The sequence below is a fragment of the Anas platyrhynchos genome, chromosome 16, assembly GCF_047663525.1.
Source record: "Anas platyrhynchos isolate ZD024472 breed Pekin duck chromosome 16, IASCAAS_PekinDuck_T2T, whole genome shotgun sequence".
NCBI lineage: Eukaryota > Metazoa > Chordata > Aves > Anseriformes > Anatidae > Anas > Anas platyrhynchos.
The window spans coordinates 15193179-15208846 of record NC_092602.1 but is presented as its reverse complement, the minus strand read 5'-3'; the positions used below and the strand labels follow the sequence as shown (position 1 = coordinate 15208846).

At 42.7% G+C, this 15668-nt stretch overlaps 1 protein-coding gene across 2 annotated transcripts in view; it reads left to right on the top strand.

Moving 5' to 3' along the window:
* AACS (acetoacetyl-CoA synthetase) overlaps nucleotides 1-15668 on the top strand; it is a 45851-nt gene that overhangs the window by 15009 nt on the left and 15174 nt on the right. For both annotated transcript variants that reach the window (XM_027469897.3, XM_027469896.3), the window contains exons 5-8: nucleotides 3258-3355; nucleotides 6887-7001; nucleotides 7577-7658; nucleotides 8763-8910. In XM_027469897.3, the coding sequence (XP_027325698.1) occupies nucleotides 3258-3355; nucleotides 6887-7001; nucleotides 7577-7658; nucleotides 8763-8910 (443 nt within the window). The remainder of the gene's footprint in view (nucleotides 1-3257; nucleotides 3356-6886; nucleotides 7002-7576; nucleotides 7659-8762; nucleotides 8911-15668) is intronic.

The window sequence follows — 15668 nt, the reverse complement described above, 5'->3', positions numbered from 1 at the left end:
CAAACTAATCTTCTCCATGTGTTCACACACAAACTCCCAAACAAAATGTCAATGAATTACATTGTTTAAAGCTGGTATTTTATCTATAGTAACTGTCTTAGCCCTGCTTGCTTATGTGGGTTTTAAAGCTAGTTTTGTAAGAAGATTAGCATGTTACTAATAGTGTCAGGCCACAGCAATGCTGTGTAGGATGGCCATTTTAAAATCTTCCCAGTATGAAATCTTGCATTAACATCAGAAAGGGAAACTTGGAAGTCTGGTCTCTTAAGCTTGAGAGCTAGATGAATAGTATGAACCATGGAGAAGGTACTTCAGTTACAGGTCCCTACTTCCATTTGTCTGGATGCATTCTGTCAAGGGTTGAGCTAAATCTTCAATGCAGGGTCAAAGTTTTCTTCATTCAGATAACTAGAAATGGTTGGATGCCTCTGCTTTTGAGTGCATGTTGTGCTTCGAGGCATTAGATGCTTTCATGGAGCATATTCTCAGCACTTTGAGGAAATTAAGACTCTTGACAACATGACTACACCAGGAATTTTTAGACTATAGTTTTCACCTATTTTGAGTACTGTAGTGTAAATGAACATGTAAATTTAATTTCAGCATATGCTAGATCAAATAAGTTGTAACTGACTGCAGATGCTGTCCAGAACAGATCAGGGTCTAAGTGCTTCTTAAAAAAAAAAATATATATATATATAAATGTATACAGTGTTGGTAAGATATCACTTGCAGTGCTTAGAGATTTGTCACAGGTTTTCTCATGAAAGTTTTTTCATTTGTTTTTATGGATCTCATTGTAGAACAACCACACTTTTATTTGTGCTACTTGGTGTTGGGCATTATGACAAGTAAGTGAAAATCCTGAAGAACAGGCTGTATGCCTGCAGTGATCAGATAAAGGTGTAGAAATGCAGACTAAGTTGCCTTACATGCTTCATACCTTTTGGCAGTTTCGGATGATATGCTCAAATGCCACTTCTAAGCCAACTGACAAGTGGAAATAATGATTTAATTTTCTGGTTTGCAATAATAAGCAGACTTATGTACTTTCCCTGAGGGCTTTTGAAGGAAGAGTGAAGAGAACTTGCATATAAGAGATGTTGTAAACTCTAGCAAGGTAATCAACCAGTTCTGAAGTTTGGAGAGACATCTAGTTTTCATTGTTGTCTGGCCTGCTGATAACCCTCTCCAAGAAATGCTCATTGGAATTAATTGGCATCAGTTAAAAAAAAAAAAAAACAGTTACCATCACACACGACCATGGTTTAGGCTGCTTCATATACTTCAAATTATTGCTCTGGGATGGAGGCTTCTCTTTAAAAACAAAACACCAAAACAAAACAAATTTTGTGGTACTGTACTACTTTTTGTTGTAAACATTGACACTAGGGAAGAAATAGCAAAATAAATGCGCCTTTATGGGCTAGAGGCTTTGCTGCACTTTATGTGCTTAAGAACTTTACTGAACAAAACACCACAAACTATGCAGATCAGGAGTAATTTACATCTTAACATGGTATGGGCTTTTTATTCAGTTGTGATTTTTAAAGAAACTGTTGCGTATGCATTGTAGTACTATTTTTCAAAGTTGCTACTCCCAAAAGCACAGCTGAAATTATCAAGCTGGTTTAAAAAACCAATTTCACGGATTTTGAATCATGATAAAGAAAAAATGTATAGTTCTATAATCTTTTTTCAAAGTTGAAAAAGGATAGATATTCAAGCTGTGTAGACTAACTGGCAAAGTACCTTCTTGATAAAGTTAAAACATAACAAACTTCTATTAAGATCTATGATCTTAGTTCCTGTCACTAAAAGTACTTTTGTAAATATCTTTCATAGTGAGTTTTTGTCCCAGTGAGTTTTTGCTGCCTGGTAGATACTGCTGCAGCACCTGCAACTTGCACTGAAGTCCAGGATCTGCCAGCGTGCAACAGTTTTGTAAAATGGCTTAAGAAGCATTTTAAGGCCACTTAAACTTGCTTTCAAACACTAAATTCTAAATAGTTGTCTAAATAATTAGGCCTGTTCAAAGTACTCTGACATCTTTCAGTTGCTTAAAAATAATTATCTGAAATTTCACATCTTTGACCAGTTTTAAGGTAGTTTAAGTGTAAATTTCAGTTGCAATTTATTAATTTGTGGGTTGGATTCTGCTAAGATGAGAGTCAATCTCAGTCATGTAGCTGGCTTTCTGGAGAGTTGTTCAAATTGAACCCGCTGAAAGACTGACTAACTTGAATTTCATTTTGTCTGTGCACCTTGATAAAGTGAATTTCAATGTTGAAAACTTGCTGCAAGCTGATGATAAATCTGAAGAGCCACGTTTGTATAGGAATGTTCAAGGGCTTGTCCTACCATGTTCCCTCCTTATCAGCTGAGATGCTGGTTTTGCTCGTTTGTTTAAGATTCTGGCAGTGTATACCAGACAAAGTTTAGCCATGGAAAGCTGAATCTCTGCTTTTGAACATACAGACTTCAAATGTAAAGCAAAAACTTGAACTGTCTGCCCTCCTTCATACGTCTGTTCACACAAAGACTGTTGCTTTCAGATGCACTGTGTGTATTGAGTCATATGTTGATTAAAATTAGAATGAAGCCAGGTGTAAAAGTCACCTGATCTGTTTAGAGTGTTCTTTGTCATTTCTGCTAAGGAAGCAATGAAACGTTTATCTTTCTACAGGTGATGTAAATAGCTGAGTACAGAAAGTATTGAAGGAATGCGAGAGGCATCTCTGATGTGACCTGGTTGCATAAGAGAACCTTACAAGATCAACAGTTAGCCAAATTTGGTTTATTTTGAGATCCCTGCCTTTCTAAGCATGGCTGAATATTTATACTGTTTTATTCCAGATGCTTTTCCTAATGGCTACGTTTTGATGCGCTGCCCTGCATGTGCTCTTAGTCTCCACGTAGCCTATTCAGTCTGACAGTTCCTCTCTTCAGTGTGCCACCCTCTTATCCTGAAAGTCTCATTAATTAAGCAGAAACTTTTGTAAATTGAGAGTAAGTCTGTAGTTATAAAATCTGATACAACTTTTTATAAATGGAATTCTGTATAATTGATTGTGTCACTGGTTAGACTTTGAAGGAGGGCAGTATGGCTGTGACAAACTTGTGGAGTTACAGGATGCTTCAGCATTCAGTTCTCTTTTTTTATCTGTGTAAACTGGCTATTGTATAGAATATATTTTCTGTTAGCTTTGATATTTTCTAGTTTTCTTCCATCTTTAACCATTCAAATTCTGCCACAGGTTATTTACCAAACAGCATTCATGCAGTAGAAGCAATGCTGGCTGCTGCAAGTATTGGTGCTATCTGGAGTTCAACATCCCCAGACTTTGGCATTAACGTGAGTAGCCTTGTCGGACATTCCAAAAAAGCTATTGTTGTTATTTTGACAAATGTGGTGGACAGTGACAAGTTAGAGGCAGATGGATTCTGGTCACTTTAGTGTTACTGCCACCATGTGGCACAGCCAAGCACATCATGTTTTCTTTTTGTAGCTACCGCAAACTGAATGAAAACCCGTGCTTTCAATTCTCAGTGATGATTTTTCAGCAAAGTAGTTTCATTATTTTAAGCTAACTCTGTTGGGAGATTTCCAGACAACCTGTAGTCCTGGTGATTTTTGGGATCTTCTTTGTTCACATAGCTTTCAGCACATCATAAGCAGTAACATGCAAATTACTTTTAAAATGGAGTGTTGGATGTTTCTACTATCTAAAAGTTAGCATGAAAGCATTGAAGAATATATTGTTTGTGTATTGCAGAACACAGAAAATACCCACATTTTCAGGTGGTATATACCCATAATCTCGTGTTTTAATCCCAGGAGCTGGTTAAAGGTGTGGATCTGTCTCAGGATTAGCGCTAGAGGGCAGCAGCATTCTGTTGGTTTACAGTTGAAATTGTATCACTGGGAAAGAAAAATGTTTTTTAAAAAATCATTGCAGCATGTAATGATCAATCTGTTCTACAAATATTTTTTGCTTGCTCAGAAAATGACAGTAGGGAGTATCTTCTTTGAAATGTGATTTGATCTCTCATCTGGGGGAAGATTGTTCATTTTGCTTACATTACAGAGCACTGGTATGTTGTGTCCATGTTGATACGCTGTTATTTTCAGTCCCCAGCTTTTTTTGTGATAGTTTTCTTAATGCAACTTGGCTTTAGAGCAGTAGTGTCATCAATATCATTTATTCTCCTTTGGTTTGGCAACGTGTTGACGTGAATTCAAACCCTGAAATCTTGACAGGTCTGTAGAGGTCCTTAGGGATATTGGCTCCCACCCAAAGGAATACATGTAGGTCTTCTTCCTTCTGTGCACTTACATTTGTCCTGCTAATATAAATGAAGATTTTGTTTGTGTTTTGGGAAACACTGGAACATTTTCAACATTTCAGATGTAATTGTATATATATACTTTGTGAATCCTAGAAATGTCACTTTTCAGAACTGCCTACACACTGCAGGCTCTGAATGCCATATGTCCAAAGGCTCTGCAAGCATTCAGGATGTCTGCTGTCAGGGAACCAGTGAGTTTTCTTCCACACAGAATACTGCCCTTGGCAGCGTTTGCTTTGTTTCTCCAGTCCCTGTAATCCATTTAGGTACACTAACAAGAAACTGGTTCTTTTTGGCCTGTGCACAAGAGATTGCTGGATATGTTAGTTTAAAAAGAAGATCTTCTCTTAGAACTGTGTAAGGAGCCTTTGGTAAGCCCTCACAAAGTCAATGCAGCTTCATTCATGGGGTCCTGCAAAATTTTTCATACAGGATTTGAGGCCTATCAAATAGAATGAGCCATATCTGATATACCTGAGCTTGTAATGAAAGCAATTCATTGCTGAACCATCTGGTAGGATTAAAGTTCAGTTTAGTAATTACATGTTCCATCTGCTTGTATTCCCTTTATATCAAATCAAGCTGCCCTGTGGGATTTGATCCTGCCAGTGCAAATGAATCCAACAGGGTATGTTAGCAGGATTAGTAAAACCCTGAGAATTGTAGTCATCTCTGTGTCTGATTCACACTTCTCTTCAGATTTCATTATTCTGTTAGAGTACCCTTAGTCCTCTCATTGGTCTTCATTTTTTAAACAGACAGCATGGATCTGGGGTGTATATGCTCTGTGTTTAGCATGAGCGTATACACACAGACACTTGGTGTAAACTGGCTTATTAGTCAGTTCTTTAAAATATTACAAAGAAGTGGGGTGATGACATACCAGAGACAGATGGAAATTTGCTTTCATATTCCCTTAGAGACTAATGTTTTTAGTTAATATACATTTCTGAGTTTGTTGGTTAATACACTAGTGGTTTCTTGAAAACCTGTTCTGTTGCTGAAACTGATTCAGGGCCTATTTTTTTAAAAAGTAATTGATATAGTTAGGTGTCAATGCATTGTTATGGTGTTTTTTTTTGTTTTTAAGGATGTGAACAAGGAAGAGGAAAAGTGTCAATGCTTTTCTGTATTCTGGAAAACATTTTTCTTCAGGCAGTAGGAGAGAAAGTGTGTCCAAGTGATGTTCAGCAGAGACAGTTGCTAATTATATTTAGTTGCACCCCTGTTCCTTACCAGTGGTGGTCAGGGAACTTTCCTGGAGAGGCAACATGGAGAAGTAGTTGTGGCAGGACCTGTGCTTCTGCAGTAGGCTTTCTTGCAAGCCTGACCAGCTTAGCTTGGAAAGAAGTTTAACAGAGATGTGTTGATTGTGATTTTTTTCTTTTTGTCTTGATCTTTTTGGTTTGGTACCAATTTGGCTCTATTCTGGTTGCAAAGTAGAGCATGATGCACAGGACAGATAATAAGGCTGATAGGAAGAATAAGTACATGACGTCTATAAAGTCTATTTTTTAGACATATAAAGTCTATTTTTTGCAGCATGGAAGAAGGAGACTGCTTAAGCAGTTAGCTGACAACTTTATAGTATTGACTCATCTTGTAGTTCTTAATATTTCAAGTAATGCGTGTAGAAAGGGATGAACATCACCCTATGCTGGGAGCTTTTACTAAAAGGATTTGCTTCTTGCTGTTGAATACAAAAAGATCCATTTCTGGTAAGCTGCTGCTTGCAGTGTACCTGGAAAAAAAATAATAAAAGAAAACGCCACAAGGGTTTTCTTCTAATGTGATAATAGCTGTGGTAAAATACTGGAAACAGTCTTAGCTGGTGGACACCTAAAAATGTAGCATTTGAATGTTTCCTGCCCCAGGGGTTCTAGAAAAACTGTTAGTTTTTTGTTGGTGGCATGTATGTGTTTGATATCTTGTCATTCTGGTAAAAATCAGTGGTACGACTTCCTTTGCTAATGATTGCAGAGCAAAGGTGTGACTTCATGTGAAGCGCCACCTTGCTGTATGGTAAATGCATCTTCCAGAAGACTTTTTTTTCCCTGTTTCCCTGTTTTTCTGTACACTGTCAAAATAGCACTGGGGACAGATTACAAGGGCATATAGAGAGCACCTGTGGGAAGATGAAAATAAAATTTTGGGGGACTTCAAGTAAGGTAAGTGCCTTATTCCTACCCACATCTCACTTAGGTGCTTATTCTCTTTAGATGGGTTTATAAATTTAAATCTCAAGATTAATTTTGAGTTAGATAGCTTTGTAAACTTGATCCCTCAGTGAATGTTCTGTGATCTGTGGTGATTTTGTTACTGGTTGATGGATGGTGGGGGTCACAAAATCCATGGTTACAAACCTGTTGTACCCTGAAGATCTTGGGTGAGTGAAGGACACATGCAAGCAGTCTTTTAACAATTATTTTGTCAATTCTTATCCTTATTCCTTGCTTAAAACAAGACCTATGTTAAGCCTCCAGTGGATTTTCCTGTTTTAGCAATTCATTTTTAACCTGTTTTTCTCTGTCCTTAGGGTGTGCTGGACAGATTTTCCCAAATTCAGCCTAAGCTCATCTTCTCTGTTGAAGCTGTTGTGTACAATGGCAAAGAACATAACCACTTGGAAAAGCTCCTGAGTGTGGTAAAAGGTATACCATTCACTACATACCGTTAATTTTATACTGTAATTCAGTGCACGCTCAAAGCTTGCACTGTCACTGAAAATGACACCTTTGCTGAAAACGACACCTTTGCTTGTTGCTGTCCCTGTTCCTTTCTACTATTCCTATGCCCAATTAAAATTGCAGAATTGATATGAGTGAAAAGCATTTTTTTTGCATAATTTTAAGTCTTTTTCTTGCTTAGTTTAAATACATTGAGACTGCTATCAGCATAAATTAGCTGGCAGTGTAAGTGGGGGAACAGGAGAATTGGTGATGCTGTCTTTCTATGCCCATGTGAAGTGCTGCTGAAAACAACTGAAGAGGTGTTACAGCACTAAAGCTTGATGATTTATGCTTTTATTTTTAAAAGGCTGACAATAATGAGGAAATCATATCTTAAGTAACAGAACTTTGAGGTTTTCTTAAATGCTAAAACTATATCCAATACTCAATGCATCAGATTTACCTCTGTTCCTTAGGGCATTACACTATGATCCAATTGGACAAAAAAAACTTTTGAGTTGTATAACTGAATTGTAGTAATTTTTTCTTCCTTCCAGGGCTTCCAGATATAAAAAAAGTGGTGGTGATTCCATATGTCTCCTCAAGAGAAACGATAGATATCTCTAAGATTCCCAGCAGGTAACGGGAGACTATCCGAACTAGGGATGGATGCTGATATGTCTTGAAAATTTATGACCTCTTTAGCTTGTAAAAGCTAGGATTTAGCCAGATTTCTTGAGATGGGTCCATTAGGAAAGCACAGGTGGTATTTTGCTGTAGATGTGTAGCTTCCACAAACCCAGCTGTTGGTGTGACGGTTCTCAAATGAAGGCAAAAGTTCCTCAAACGATCTTTCCCTTCCAAATAAAGGAAGCACAGAATGTGTCATGGGATGAGACAGCACAGGAAAAATCAGTTTGGATTTTTTCCATTCTTTCTTTCCCTTAGTTATTCTGATTGTTATTTTCTCTTTAGGAACCATGGCAAGAGTGGCATTTAATTTAGGACCCCAGTCGCCATATTAAAGGTGACTAAGGCTTAAACTGAAGTGTCCTCTGCATGCAGTGGAGATTGGCTAGGCAGCAGTTTCTGCCTCTTCCTATTCCATCTCAAGCTGCTATAACATGGGATACTTTTTACTGGCTTTATCAAGATGGGAGGCAGAGCTGTGTTACCCTTTTCTAGGAAAGACATTTTTAGCCTTTTTTGTTGGCTAGAGTGGTGCAGTTGCTAGTTCAAAGTTAAGTGGAAGACCATTCTGCTTCAAGACATAATACTGGATTTAAAATTAAACTAAAGCTTTAATAAGTACTCAGTACAGCAGGGCTGCATTTACAGTGTGAGAAGCAATGTGGAGAATTCTGTTTTCTTGTCATTGATTACATGAACGGACATTTGTGTAGCTCCTATCCTAAAGCCAAACCTCCACTGACAAACTGGGAATCTGCTTTCATCTGTTAAGGCAGGCAGCTGATGATAGGTGGAGATTTTTAGGCTTAATTTTGTGTTACATCTCAATATGATACTAATGCTTCTTTTTAAGAGGAAAAGGAAACAAAAAGCAATTCACAGAGTAGAATGACTAGGAATGAAAATAATATACATAGTTTGAGTATATAGCTTATTGTAAAAGAGCTACTAGATACAGAGGTTATCTTAAATATGGGCTAGGGTAATGTTTTGTTTTGTTTTTTTTAAAGAAAAAAACAACACTGAAATGTTTCCTTTTCTCCTCTTATGCAGTGTCTTTTTAGAAGATTTCCTTGCTACTGGGAAAGGAGACCAGGCGCCACAGCTGGAGTTTGAACAGCTGCCTTTTAGTCACCCTCTCTTTATCATGTATTCATCAGGCACAACAGGGGCACCAAAATGCATGGTTCATTCAGCAGGGGTATGTCTTCCCCAGACCTGTGCTATGTATATATAACACTGTGCATTATGTTCTTTTTTCCTTTAGCAGCATCTTAAATTGTAATGTACTTTAAGGAAGAATTGATTACTGACAGTTGTTCAGTAACTCACAATGAAACTTCCAATATATACATGTAAGTTACTGGTAGTAAGCAAACACAGATTAATGAGAACATAAAATTATTTTGATTTAGACATCAGTACGGAGACCTTTCAGAGATTTCAGCTATTGGGAGCAAGTGTATGTCACCTAGCTGGTAGAACTGGTCCAGCTATTTGTTCCTAAGTTGTACCACTCCTTACACAGGCTTCTCTTCAGTTATTCCATACTCTTTATTTTTTTCCTTTGTGTAACAATCTTAATCAGTTCATTTCTATCCATTTTAAGGACGCCTGGGACCTGGGCTCAAGTAGAATCATAGAATCATAGAATATCCTGAGTTGGAAGGGACCCTTAAGGATCATCAAGTCCAACTCTTGACACCGCACAGGTCTACCCAAAAGTTCAGACCATGTGACTAAGTGCACAGTCCAATCTCTTCTTAAATTCAGACAGGCTCGGTGCAGTGACCACTTCCCTGGGGAGCCTGTTCCAGTGTGCAACCACCCTCTCTGTGAAGAACTTCCTCCTGATGTCAAGCCTAAACTTCCCCTGCCTCAGCTTAACCCCGTTCCCGTGGGTCCTGTCACTGGTGTTAATGGAGAAAAGGTCTCCTGCCTCTCGACACCCCCTTACGAGGAAGTTGTTGCGATGAGGTCTCCCCTCAGCCTCCTCTTCTCCAGGCTGAACAGGCCCGGTGCCCTCAGCCGTTCCTCGTACGTCTTCCCCTCCAGGCCTTTCACCGTCTTCGTAGCCCTCCTCTGGACACTCCAACAGTTTCATGTCCTTTTTATACTGTGGTGCCCAGAACTGCACACAGTACTCAAGGTGAGGCCTCACCAGCGCAGAGTAGAGCGGGACAATCACCTCCCTTGACCTACTAGCGATGCCGTGCTTGATGCACCCCAGGACACGGTTGGCCCTCCTGGCTGCCAGGGCACACTGCCGGCTCATATTCAACTTGCTGTCTACCACGACCCCCAGATCCCTCTCTTCTAGGCTGCTCTCCAGCGTCTCATCGCCCAGTCTGTACGTGCAGCCAGGGTTTCCCCGTCCCTGGTGCAGGACCCGGCACTTGCTCTTATTGAACTTCATGCGGTTGGCGATCGCCCAGCTCTCCAACCTATCCAGATCCCTCTGCAAGGCCTTTCCACCCTCATTCGAGTCCACAACTCCGCCAAGTTTGGTGTCATCAGCAAACTTGCTCAAAATACCTTCTATTCCTACATCCAGATCGTTTATAAAAATATTGAAAAGTACCAGCCCTAAAATGGAGCCTTGAGGGACCCCACTGGTGACCGCCCGCCAGCCTGACGCAGCCCCATTCACCATAACCCTTTGGGCCCTGCCCGTTAGCCAATTGCTCACCCATCGTATGATGTTTTTATTTAGCTGTATGGTGGACATTTTGTCCAGTAGGATCCTATGGGAAACCGTGTCAAAAGCCTTGCTGAAGTCCAAAAAAATGACATCAGCTGGTTTCCCTTGGTCCACCATACGGGTGATCTTATCATAAAAGGAAATCAGGTTAGTTAGGCAGGACCTACCCTTCACAAACCCATGCTGGCTGGGACCAATGACTGCTTTGTCCCCCAGGTGCGCCTCAATAAGTTCAAGAACCATCTTCTCCATGATTTTACCAGGCACTGACGTGAGACTGACAGGCCTGTAATTGCTAGGGTCTTCTTTCTGACCCTTCTTGAAAATCGGCACAACATTTGCCAGCTTCCAGTCTACCGGGACCTCTCCAGAATCCCAGGATTGTTGAAAAATAACTGAGAGAGGTTCCACGATGACGTCCGCCAGCTCTTTCAGCACCCGGGGATGAATCCCATCCGGACCCATGGACTTGTAGGGATCCAGGTGGAGTAGCAAATCCCGCACACGTTCAGGGTCGGTTGGGAGTTTGTCATCCCCACCGTCCCGGTCCTCCAGCTCAGGGCACCCTGGGTCCCGAAGCCCATCATCGGCATTGAAGACAGAGGCAAAGAAGGCGTTAAGCGTCTCTGCTTTGCCTATGTCATTGTCTGTGAGGAGACCTTCCCTATCAAGGAGCAGCCCTATGTATTCTTTAGTTCTCCTTTTTCCATTCACATATCTAAAAAACCCTTTTTATTTTCTCTCACAGACACAGCCAGCTTCAACTCTAGGTGTGCTTTAGCCACACAAATTTTCTTCCTACAAACACGAACAGCATCCCTGTATTCTTTCCATGACACCCGGCCCTCCTTCCAGTAGCGAAACACTCTCTGTTTCCGCCTAATCTCCATAAGAATGTTCCTGGTCAGCCACGCCGGCCTCCTGCCGCGCCTGCCTGACTTGCGATATTTAGGAACTGCCTGTTCTTGTGCTTCTAGGAGGCATCGCTTAAAGAATGACCAGCACTGGTGGACATCAAGGCCTTCAAGAGCAGCTTCCCAGGGGACCTTGCTGACTAGTTCCCCGAGCAGCCTGAAGTCCGCCTTCCCCATATCTAGGGATGAGGTTTTGGTGGCACTTTTCCTTCTGTCACCGTAAATTTTGAACTCAACCACTTCATGGTCGCTATGACCGAGGCGGCCACCAATCACCACATCTCCCACCAGACCCTCTCTGTTTTCTAGCAACAGGTCTAGGAGGGCACCTTTCCTAGTTGGCTCCGTTAGCACCTGCACCAAGAAGTTATCATCTAGGTGCTTCATGAACCTCCTGGACTTGCTCGTGTCAGCTGTGTGGCACTCCCAGTTAACGTCTGGCAAGTTGAAGTCCCCCATAAGGACAAGGGGAGTTAATCTCGAGGCCTCTCTTAGTTCTGTAAAGAATAATTTATCGGCGCTATCGTCCTGGCCAGGCGGTCTGTAATAGACTCCCACAACGACATCCCCTTTGTAGCTGCACTGCTACAGAGCTCTTGTGTAACTGTAGGCAAATTGCTGAGGATTCTTCAGGCCTGAATATTTCTGGATGCTGCAGAAAGAACAGTGGTGATTTGGGACTGGGACCAGGACCAGCAGCCAGGAACTGCTGCTCTCTGAACTACCTAACCTCTTGGTGCTCATCCTTTATGCGCTGATAGCGTGGCTCAAGGGCAGCAGCACCTACTGATTTTTGATGCTCCAGATGCTCATCACTGTATTTGCTGCATGCTAAACCCAGTGATGACAAGCAGACCAGTAGGTTTTTGTCAGCTGCCAGATTATGCCATGTAGTGCTAAACACTGAAGATTTATTCTGAGCATCCTACAAGTCCTATAAGTAAACAAGTCCTATAAATAAGCTTGAGAGAGCATCTTAGGTTGTAGGCTTTCAAACAGCTATATACTTTACCAAAATACATTTATTTTTAAACTAGGTTTGATGGGGGAAGGGAGGGGAGCTAAAAGTGACAAAGAAGGGCCGGGTGAAATTGTCACTGCTGTCACTGAAGATAGTAGGGAAAGTAGGGAAAGACCTCTGAGTTGTCCCATAGGATTGTCCAAGGGCTCCTCAGAGAAGGTAATGATCCCAATACCCCATCTGGAATTTTTTTCTTCTTGCATCCCTCCAGTGGTAACTGTGCCTGCTGCTTCCTTAAAGTGCCTGTACACCAATGCGTGGAGCATGGGAAATAAACAGGATGAGCTTGAGATTTGTGTTTGGTTGCAGGGCCACGATCTTGTTGCAGTCACAGACGTGGTGGGACAACTCCCATGACTGGAACGCAGTCATGGAGGGCTATGTCCTCTTCAGGAAAGACAGGCTGGGGAAACAGGGTGGGTGGGGTGGGGTTGCCCTTTATGTGAGGGAGCAATTAGAGTGTACCCATCTCCACCTGGTGGAGGGTGATGGACAAGTGTAGAGTTTGTGGGTAAGAATTAAGGGGTGGACTGGTATGGGGGACACTGTTGTGGGGATGTACTACAGGTTACCAGATCAGGAGGAGGAGGCCGATGAGGCTTTCTGCAAGAAGCTGGTATGAGCTTCACGATCACGGATAGTGGTTCTCATGGGGGACTTCAGTTTTCCAGACATCTGTTGGGTAAGCAACTCGTCCATGCACGCACAGTCCAAACGGTTCCTACAATGCGTTGAGGACAATTTTCTGATGCAGGTGGTGGAGGAGCTGATGAGGTGGGGGGTGCTTCTGGACCTTATTCTTACCAACAGGGGTGGGCTTGTTAGAGATGTGAAGGTTGGGAGCAGCATGGGATGCAGCAACCATGAGATGGTGGAGTTCAAGATGGAACTTGGTGGAAGAAGTAAGGTTAAAAGTAGGATTGCTACCCTGGACTTTCAGAGAGCCAACTTTGACCTCTTCCGGGACCTGCTTGGGAGTATCTCATGGGCTAGGTTGCTAGAAAGCAAGGGTGCATGTGAGAGCTGGGCTACATTTAAACAGCACTTCAGGATCCGTGCGTCCCTAAGAGTAGGAAATCGGGGAAGGGGGGCAGGAAACCTGCGTGGGTGAGCAAGGAGCTCATCGATAAGATCAAAAGGAAGAGGAAGGTTTATGAAATGTGGAAAAAGGGCCTGTCCTCTTGGGAGGAGTATAAAATTGTTGTCAGGGCATGCAGGGACGTGACAAGGAGGGTTAAAGCCCACCTAGAGATGAGACTTGCAAAACAGATAAAAGATAATAAGAAGGGCTTTTATTTTTTTTTTAAGTATGTAAACAGTAAAAGGAAGACTAGGGATAATGTGGGTCCCTTGCTGAACGAGGGGGGTGTCCTGGTAACAGGAGACGCTGAGAAGGCGGACATACTGAATGCTTTCTTTACTTCAGTTGTTGCTTCAAGGACTCCTCCCCCCGAGGACTCCTCGACCCTGGAGGGAGGAGAAAAAGTCTGGGAAGTGGAGATTTCCCCCCCTTGTTGACAAGGGAATGATTCAGGAGCGTCTGAGTGGGCTCAACGCATACAAATCCATGGGTCCCCATGGGATGCATTCATGTGTGCTAAGGGAGTTGGCAGAGGTGATAGCTGAACTGCTCTCTATCATCTTTGAAAGATCCTGGAGAACAGGAGAGGTGCGTGAAGATTGGAGGATAGCCAGTGTCACTCCGGTCTTCAAGAAGGGCAAGAAGGAGGATCCAGGAAACTACAGGCCAGTCAGTCTCACCTCTGTCCCTGGAAAGGTGTTGGAACAGCTTTTTCTGGATGCCATCTCCAAGCAACTGTAAGAGAAGAAGGTTATGAGGAGTAGTCAGTATGGATTGACCAAGGGGAAGTCGTGCTCGACCGACGTCATTGCCTTCTATGATGGCATCACCAGCTGGGTAGATGGGGGGGAGAGCAGTGGATGTCATCTACCTTGACTATAGCAAGGCTTTCGATACTGTCTCCCATGACATCCTGATAGCAAAGCTGATAAAGTGTGGGATAGAGGAGTGGGCAGTAAGGTAGGTTGAGAACTGGCTGACTGGCTGAGCTCAGAGGGTGGTGATTGGTGATGCAGAGTCTGGCTGGAGACCTGTGACTAGTGGTGTTCCCCAGGGGTTGGTGCTGGGTCTGGTCTTGTTCAACATCTTCATTGATGACCTTGACGAGGGAATAGTGTCTGCCCTCAGCAAGTATGCTGATGCCATAAAGCTGGGAAGAGTGGCTTACGCGCCAGAAGGCTGTGCTGCCATTCAGTGAGACCTGGACAGGCTGGAGAGACGGGTAGGAAGAAACCAAATGAGGTTTAATAAGAGCAAGTGTAGAGTCCTGCACCTGGGAAGGAATGACCGCATGTATCAGTACAGGCTGGGGGATGACCTGCTGGAGAGGAGCTCTGAGGAGAAGGACCTGGAGGTCCTGGTGGACAACAGGTTGACCATGAGCTAGCAGTGTGCCCTTGTGGCCAAGAGGGCCAATGGGATCCTGGCGTGCATTAAAAGGAGCGTGGCCAGCAGGTCAAGGGAGGTGATCCTCCCCCTCTACTCTGCCCTGGTCAGGCCTCACCTGGAGTACTGTGTCCTGTTCTGGGCTACCTGGTACAAGAAAGACAGGGATCTCCTGGAAAGAGTCCAGTGGAGGGCCACAAAGATGATACGGGGCCTGGAGCATCTTCCCTACGAGGAAAGGCTGAGAGACCTGGGGCTGTTCAGCCTGGAGAAAAGAAGACTGAGAGGGGATCTCATCAATGTGTATAAATACCTGAGGTGTGGGAGACAGGGATTTGGCCAACCTCTTTTCAGTGGTTTGCAGGGACAGGACAAGGAGTAATGGCCACAAGATAGAGCACAGGAAGTTCCACACCAACATGCGAAACAACTTCTTCATGGTGAGGGTGACGGAGCACTGGAACAGGCAGCCCAGGGAGGTTGTGGAGTCTCCTTCTCTGGAAATATTTAAGGCCTGTCTGGACGCCTACGTGGGCAGCCTGCTCTAAGGAACCTGCTTTGGCAGGGGGCTTGGACCCGATGATCTTTCGAGGTCCCTTCTAACCCCTTCGATTCTGTGATTTATCTATTTTTACAGACTGAGGGTTACCAGGGCTTTAGGGGGAAATATTTAATGGTCTTTGCGTAAAGTTATTGTTAAAGAAAACTGTTTTGGAAGCTGTGGAAAAGTAATAACTAAATGGTTATTTAAAGGAAAGCTTTTCTTTAAAATTTTAATTGAATTTTACTTTTACTACTTTGTGTGGTTATTTCAGAGGCAATGTGCTTGCTTTTATACATGGAATAATTAACACCT